The sequence below is a fragment of the Saccostrea cucullata genome, unplaced genomic scaffold (assembly GCF_032062105.1).
Source record: "Saccostrea cucullata isolate Sc308-1 unplaced genomic scaffold, CSIRO_AGI_Scuc_v1 ctg1239, whole genome shotgun sequence".
Lineage (NCBI taxonomy): Eukaryota > Metazoa > Mollusca > Bivalvia > Ostreida > Ostreidae > Saccostrea > Saccostrea cuccullata.
This window is the reverse complement of record NW_026923555.1, coordinates 181203-190000: the sequence shown is the minus strand read 5'-3', so window position 1 is coordinate 190000 and position 8798 is coordinate 181203. Positions and strand designations below refer to the sequence as shown.

Here is an 8798-nt window from a genome sequence, read left to right as displayed (position 1 = left end):
CACGACAGACATTATATGCTAAGGAAACAAAAAAAGCTCAAATGAGTGTTTTGAAAGGGTTACAATATGGTTGGAGTATTTGAAAAGCTGTTTTTTTTCCTGCAGAGATATGCATGACCAACATATTTATGTTTTATATTTTCTTTAGTAATTTGTTTGTTTGTTGTGAATACATCTTCCCTCATATGGAGACACCACCAAATAATAATGTAGATAAGATGTGTTTGTGAAACACTGATGTCCCAGTATGGAAGCCTATGGCGAAGGTTGAAGTTTCTCAAATATATGTCAAACTCAAAGGTCAAGGGTTCAAATTGTTAGTGTCAGAAGAAAGTCTATGTTAAATAAAGAAATCTCTAGTAATTCCTTTTCAAAAGTTAATTGCCAAGGTTAATTTTTTTTTTAAGTGGTTCAAACTCTAGGGTCAAGGTCAAACATATTTCCTGTTGACAGTTCAAAATGAATACAATATGTCATGATAAGTATGAAAGCCCTAGCACCTACTGATCAAAAATTAGGCAGAGTTTAAAGTTTGGTATTTTTCTTGTAAAAATGTGTATCCCATGTCAAGCGATCAGAGGTAAAAATTAATGGTACCCAAATAAAAGGTCTTATTAAATTGTCACAAGAAATAAACCTATAAAATGTGGAAGCTATATGTATAGCCCATCCCACTTAAAACTTATGGGCAAGCTAGCTAGGATTTAATTTTTGCAGACTTATAGACAGACATACTATAAACACAAGAAACAAAATATGTACATGTATAATAATTAGTCAAATGGAAAAAAAATATACTATTAAACTGGAATCACAAAATAGATTGTTATTTCAGGGACAGGAAGTGGGTAGGAAGATTGGAATCCCCCCCCCCCCCTCCCCCCCCCCCATCTTGCATTTGCTTTGTTATTTAAACAAGACTATATACTGTAGCAAGTAAAAAATGACTCTTGACATCCTCTCCCTATAAACTTAGAAAACATTGACCTCCCTATCATTGTTTTTTTATTTGTTTATTTGTTTTCATTTTTTTTCTCCTGCTTGTCACGAAATTCTGGGCTGGAATTTTTTGACTTAGATGTGAACCCCCCTCCCTACTCCCTAAAAAAATTCTGGATCCGCACCAGTATTGGCAGTAACTGAATGTCACATCGACAATGGGAGATAACTTCACAATATGAAATTCGTCTAGTGTGGCATGGGATGATCTTTGACCCTTTTTAAACTTTAACCTAATCATTGACTTCTACTTACCGACTCCCTGTGTCTCGTAAACTTCATGAAATATAAATCCAATTATAACACAAAATGAATTAATCCAATGCACACCAGACTGCAACCATGTGCCATTTTGGCGAACTTTCGTCGATTCCAACACCTTATCAGATGAAGTGGGAATCGGCCGAGGTGTGCCAAATGGTGTTTAATCTATAAATATCATAATGGGTGATGCAACGTGATGTAATGTAGAAATTTACATGTTCACATGTATAGTACAAGAACAAATTTTAAATTAATTCATTACAAACGATATTAAATTTTAACAAACCTTTTCCATCTAGCCTATTCCAAAAAGTATGTGCTGTGTGATTGTGGCGTCGAGGGGGGGGGGGTAGTAAATTTAAAAAGGTCCTATTATGAGCAAAACATATATAATTTCAGACGCGGATCCAGAATTTTTTTCCGGTGGGGGGGGGGGGGGGGGGGGGAGGTCCACCTCAGTCAAAAAAAATCCTATCCCAGAAATTGACAATCAAAAAAAAACCTAAAGTAAATCTCACCCAAACGTCAAAAACCTATATCGTGGAGGTGGGTAAGGGGTAGTGGTGACTTCTATTGCCGCAAATGTTTAACTTTTCATACCTATTTTACACATATTCGTGTTTACCAGGGGGGGGGATCTGCATTTTCAAAGGGGGGTCCATTGTAACTTTTTCCTTGTTTTAGTGTATACATTTTTTAACCTTGTAAATTCCAAGGGGGGGGGGGGGGGGCTGACCCCCCCTCCCCCCCCCTGACAGATCCGTGCATGAATTTACATCATTAATAAAATTCAGACTTGTATATAATGAATTAAGCATGTATAAAATAAATATAAGAGGTTCTGAGTTATAGGTCACAGGGTCTGAGAATTTCATAATCAATTTGATTAATACATGTAAATTATAGAATTATTTTGACTATTTCCTTTGAAAGCCGCCCAATATGTAGGAGCGTGTATTTAGAGGCAAACACCTTAGTGCGGGTATTACTGTCTCATGACAGCATCTAGTTTATTTTATTATTTTTTCCATTTTTTACACATAAATTGGCAAAAAACGCATTGGGAAAATATAATAACTTTGGCACTTTTATCAACTTATTCATTTTGAGAGGAAATGTATGGTATATGATTTTAAAATACAAGCTCTTAAGTATATGCAATAGTAATGTACCTGGATACTCACATAACATTAGATTACAACCGATTCAACACTTTGTGTACATACCCGTATATAAAATAGAATTCTTTACATAATGCCTTAAACATTTTTCAATTTACGAAATTGTAACACATTCTATAAAAAAAAAAAACAAAAAACATCGATTTTTCACATACAAGCATTCTCTTGCCAAATATACAATCATTATGATCATTAATATATTACCAATGCCATTGATTTGATATTTTGATGAATTGATATTTTAGATGGAGATCGTGTAGTAAACAACTGCTCCTTCTTTTAAGTCCATTGATCTTCCCCAAGTTTGTTGCAGGAATGTTGAGCATGACTTTTGAAGGTAAACTTCTTCTTCGTTCCGGTTATTCAAGAACCCCTATATACTTCTAAATAAGCAGAGCATCGTGAGAAATGAACTAAGGACAAATCTGTAAAAAAGTTTATCTGATATTCAGATGACAATATACACTTAACAAAACTTCTAGGTGTTCACTTTAATAAATGGTTTTATTTAAAAAATACTTTAGAGAATGGCATTATATTTTCAATTATAATTACAATACATGAGTCTTCTCAACAATTGTAGAAAAAAATCAAATATCACCGATGAAAACCAATGTTCCGTGACAAAGCTTAAAAACAATAAATCTGTATTTTGCGGCACGTGTTTAATGTAATAAGCATTCTTTGTGATCATTATCAAATTTTAAAAACTGGTTTCACTAAAAAACACAAAATATTGGCAAAATGACCATTGAGATAGAAGGTAGAGCCGTTGGAATGTTGAAATCTAGACCATCTCTGCACCACGTTTTACTCACTTTTACTTTAGTGCTTAATTGTACTTGATATTACTTTAAAAAAATATCAAACAGTATCAAAACCCATTTAAACACATTTTTCTATAGGCTGTGCTCATTTTTCATCATTAATTTATCACAATTTGAAACTTTTTGACAAAATTTAACCACACCGGAAGTGACCTTGATCTTCTGAGAAGAAAATCTTGCGTCACACCAGGTTAACGGAGTGTTCAAGTGTCCTGAAAAAATCTTATAAACATGGAAACAAACCATTTCAATCGTACGAAAATGATAAGAAATCGGTGCTAGAGGCAGTCTTATATCAGCTCTATCAGTCTGAATTATCCTAAAAGCGGCACACTTACGTGCTAAACACCCAAGGATATTGATCAAAAGGCATTTGCGTGACGATACACTGTACAATTCCTGGTTCTGAATCCCACTGAACACATTTGGCATTTTAAAAGAAATGTCAAAGACCCCCCCCCCCTTTTCCTCACAATTTTAATTGTTCTGATAGGTCTATGCAGTACATGTAGGTGTGGCAGCAGATGGGTCAATCTCCTATTCAAAGGGTACATGGTATCCGACAATAAAGATTGTCTTGTAGTTAGTAGAGCGAGTAGTGTGTCTTACTCCTATGAGATTTTTTTTGTGTGAATTTTCAATTTGAGGGTACATCATTTCCTTGACACTTTGCTTAAAATTCTGACGAGATACTTAGATGAAATTTACGCAACATCGAACTTAAATATGCATCATTAACCAAGAATTAAAGAAATTATCTATTGTTTGCATTTGTTCTTTAAAACTTCCAAAATGTTTGGTGAACACTTAGAAGTTTGGTTCAGTGTATGCATTAAAATAGGATAGCAAAACCAGTATGAGAATGAGAGAGAAAGATTTTATAATGTAAATATCCTACCTCGAAGTTGATGAAGCGTGGAATTCTTCCTCTATTGTTTTGGTATTTGTTATTCTGTTTCTTTTTGCCATCTCATAGCATGACGGATCTGAATATCATTAAAATCATTCATACAAAGATCCAAGGTATATATAATAATACTTAATAAGCGGATTTTGAACTATCTTAATACTGTAAATGTATCAATTAATATCTCATTTCTTACATTTAAATGCCTCAGCTGAATTATAACTTGATGGACAAGAAGGTGTATGTGTTGTACACTCTGCATCGTAGTTATCTTGTATAATCGCTCCTTGAACATTAAACTCAGCACAAAAACCTATATAAAATAGAGATTTTTGAAATGGTTATCAACTAATAACGGTCAATTACAAATAATGTTTCTTTTTTACAAAGAAACAACAACATCAAAAAAAAAAAAAAAAAGAAAGAAGACTAACCCTACCCAATCTTATAACATCGAGGATGTTTTAAACATTTCTTATTGCTAGTTTGTCAATTAAAAACAAACGGTAAGCAATATACAAAAAAATGTTTATATATTTAGCGAATGTGCATATTTAGAGAAGAAAACATAGAATATAACCCTCTTCCAATAAAATCTAAAAGCTTTTTAGACGGTTATTTCCAGCTTGCTTACATACGTACCTAATATTGTACGATTCAATGCACACACTTCCATAGTTGCATTTCGCCAAGTGTTTATAACACAATGGTATTGAAAAATATAATTCTGAATATTAAAAGAGGGTCCCATTGATTCTGCACACGACTGAGGAATAGACGAACAATTTAATTTTTCTGCTGCTCTCGTCCACGACTCCTTATCTTCTGGACATTTTGCAACATATTGCATTGTTAATATAGATATCTCACATGTTCCAAATGTAGTTACCTGTTTAAAAAGAAATTAACTAACATTTTTTGTAACATAATGAAATGATTTTTTTTTCAAATAATCTTTTAATAGTACTGTTAATTCTTTCAAGGTCCTTCTGGAATTTTTTTTTTTTTGTATTGCTTTTTTTTTTGTTCAGGTATGTAAATATTCTTTTTTTTCTTCAAAGAAACTTTTAAAACATCAATTAAGTCGCCTAATGATGCAATTTTTCTTTTATAACTTTTTTGTTCAGATTTGAAAAATGCATTCATTAAAAACTGTTACTCACGTTTGAAACAAACGATGCTATTAATAGTATAATTATTGAGAAATGGTGATTTTCTATCATTTTCAGCTTTATACTCTTGCTTTGGTATAATAAACCTAGTAAAAAGAAGTTCTACGAATAAGAAAAAAATATTCAAAGACCAAATTTAATATAATAATTCACAAAATATAAAAATTAAATAAGTAAGCTTACCTGCAACAGAAAATACTATAAATGAAAGAATACTATACATAGTTATGAAAATTTATCACTGAAAATTATCAAAATCTAAATATAGAACACAGGGATTCTAAATAAGCTATTTTTAGTCAGCAATACGTATTCCTCGATTATCGTGGTGTAGTTTTAAAATCGATAGACGTAGAAGTTGTTTACCAAGAAGATAGCTATTGCTGAGATAAGAGAGGGAAAATATATATTTAAATTGTGCTGAATTTTAAGGGCATTTACTACAGCTGCATTTCATAGACCTTTCTTACTCAGTACAACATAAAACGTCATACTTTTCCGCCAAGTCTGTTCAAAGTTCATCATGTATAACGACACTAGGGCTAAATACATGTATACAGTGTAAAAGAATTTTCTGATTAAAATTTGTTTTTTGATTTCTTAAATTACAAGTGTTTATATCTTTTAATGGAGCGTATATAATATGCCTTATTTAGATATGAAGTTCCAAATATACATCCGAGAATAAAATTTTCAATTAATTATATAATGTTTAATAATTATGTATAAAAAAGAAAAAAAATATATGAAACATATTTGATAGTTTCCTGTTTTTCTTTGGATATTTCTTCCTGTTGTTAATTAATAACAAGGAGTATTTCCCACAGGAAAGATAGAGATTTACGATATCATTCATTCCACAATGTTTAAAAGGAAATATTTGAACTAAGAGAGAACTCTTTTAGTTGGATATTGAACACCAAAAATGAAGGAAAAGAGAATAAAATATATCTTTTTGCTTTTGTATCTTATAGTTTTTGTAACAAGCAGTCCAGAGTCTCAAAAACCTTGCAAAGGGTATTCTTCTTATGATAACTTTATTTTTCAATTATGCTTAAAAGTAAGATTTATAATCAGTAAGGAATTTGTAAACAACATGTTTTATCTATATTTCAGAACTAGCCCATTTGATTGCTGCTCTGGATATTCTCTGGACAACAAAACCAAAACTTGTGTTAGTAAGTTACTTACATTTACTTATTTCTTCAAAATTATTTATTGATTTATTCATTTATTTTTCTTTAACTGACAGTGCTGATTTGCTTTAAAAAAATGACTTCATAGAGTTCAATCAATATGTTCATTATTTTCGATTTAAAATGTCGAACGTTATTTTGAAAAATCTAGATAATTAAAATGTTAGAGATTCTGTTAAGGACAGTTCATTTACAAAACATAGATGTATTGTATATATGTGGACTGTAAATTATAAAAATGAATCAAGTACATGTATGATATTTAATTAAACTTTTTTTCGGCACAGAGTGCCCGGAAGGGTTTATTGGTCGACATTGCGAAATAAAGTGCCCTTTTCCAACTTTTGGACTTTTTTGCCAAAGTAAATGTGTCTGTCATATCCAAAATTGCAATTTTGCCCATGGGTGCATCACAAATGTATTGAATGGTATGTATATTTTCAAGATTGAATTTTCGTGGTGTCAGACTATTTCTATAAAATTTTAGAAGTGTTAGCTTGGAAAAAAGAGAACTACTTGTAAATTAAAAACAGCAACAATTGTACACATCTATCTGACGATGACGTTATATAAAAAAAAATATTTTAATGTAAAAGAAAGCTAAACTTTAAATATCAAGATAAGGAAAGAAAAAAAAAAGAAATATTCTGACAATAATAATATAAATTGTATTGATATGACTAAAGTGAATGAGGTTTTTTTTACCCCATATTTATGGTTTTTTTTTCATATAAAGATTTAAATAATGGACTTTTATTCCAAAATATTGCAAAACTTTACATATATGATTGCATAAAGGATTGTTTTAAGAAAAAAACATTAATTACATAATTCAAAATTACAATGCGTAAAAAATAGAAATAAATTGAAACACCACGCATATATTTTAGATTGTACTTCTCTGTACTTAGTCAAATTTATGAATAATAAATAGTTTGTTGTTTTAATCAAAATATTTTTTTTTTCAATATTGTTACAGAAAAGGAAAAAGTAGGAAACACAACCCTAAAAACTGAAACCAATCCTTATTTCCATTATAATTTCAAAAATGAGAAGAAGAACAGAAAAATATCATTTACTACTAGAAATCCAAATAAAACAGACATGCAGAACATAAAAGATGATGACAGCACAAAGACCAAACAAATTCGACAGGGAATTATTGTTCTTGTTGCTTTAGCAGGTTTTCTTTTGACATTGTACATTGTCAGCCTGTTCTGCAAACAACAGAATAACAGCTACAGTAAAATGGGGCACGTTTTCCTCATTGAGGAGCAAGCGCTTTAAGCAAATTTTAAGAATTAAAGATTAGAAAATGTTTTAATTTGAAGTAAAAGGAATATCTTGCGTAATAAATTATTGAGGGAGGGAAAAATTATATTTTGACATAAAACATGCTGCTATAGTCCTTTTTTCTGTTTCTATTTTGTATTGGATTATGGACTATTAAACCTTGAATAATAATTTTAATATTGCACTTAAAATTGTTTTATGTATTGGTAAGGGAAAATGTATAAATGAAATGCAATTCTTTAAAATTAAGTATTATAAAAATTACTTGAATGAATGAACTTGTGAGTAGAAAAATTCTACAATTAATTTATATAAAAACTTTATTCCTGACGAAGTTTGTTAACATGTTTTGCTAAATTAGATATCTTTCTTTGTTCATATTGATTTGTAAGCCTCTTTTATGCATATTTTTCTGACATAAATAAAAATTATCTATTTGAATCTGGCATGTTGTACATATATTTACAATTTATTGTGAAAATCTTTTTTTTTTCTTCATGATAAATGTTCGATATTTTCAAACGTTTGGAGAGAACAATTTACATTATGATTTGATCAAACTACATTGAGAACCAATGCAGACATTGTTACCGATATGCAAAATTCGTTTGTCCTTGATTATATAAAGGCACATTTACTATTTGAGTTTTTGATCATCTCTTCCAACACTCATGCTTTTTCTCTATGCTTGTCCTTTCATGACAGCAAATTCCAGACACCCCCAAACAATATTCTTCCAAAAGCATATGTTTATGAAACATAATATGCCTATTGAAAAGTTTTGGAATAATATAAAACACCTTGTCCGTCTATTTAAATATTTACATTTCTATTAGAGATTGTTCTATCTGACGTATCCGTATCCGTATACGTATCCGTATCCGTGTCGAGATATGAAAGGCATCTCGATCCCGATGTCTAAACAATCTGGTTACATTTCCATCGTTTCATGTTTGATT

General features: G+C 30.7%; 2 protein-coding genes across 3 annotated transcripts; one reads left to right on the top strand and one right to left on the bottom strand.

Moving 5' to 3' along the window:
* Positions 1-2299: 2299 nt before the first annotated feature.
* On the bottom strand, positions 2300-5432 carry LOC134264306 (uncharacterized). 2 transcript variants are annotated; one of them, XM_062746605.1, is made up of 5 exons: positions 5342-5432; positions 4821-5067; positions 4375-4491; positions 4170-4257; positions 2300-2869 (listed from the first exon to the last, which is right to left on the bottom strand). In XM_062746605.1, exons 1-5 carry the CDS (start codon positions 5399-5401, stop codon positions 2818-2820), a joined length of 564 nt encoding a protein of 187 aa, XP_062602589.1. In that variant the 5' UTR covers positions 5402-5432; the 3' UTR covers positions 2300-2817. The 2 variants fall into 2 exon arrangements, with proteins under 2 accessions (XP_062602589.1, XP_062602590.1); XM_062746606.1 differs by having other exon boundaries at positions 2300-2827.
* An 836-nt stretch (positions 5433-6268) lies between these two features.
* LOC134264305 (uncharacterized) lies at positions 6269-7975 on the top strand. Its single transcript, XM_062746604.1, has 4 exons — positions 6269-6367; positions 6467-6528; positions 6834-6974; positions 7526-7975. The coding sequence occupies exons 1-4, from the start codon at positions 6276-6278 to the stop codon at positions 7831-7833; spliced, it is 603 nt and encodes a 200-aa protein (XP_062602588.1). The 5' UTR covers positions 6269-6275; the 3' UTR covers positions 7834-7975.
* The last annotated feature ends 823 nt before the right edge of the window (positions 7976-8798 follow it).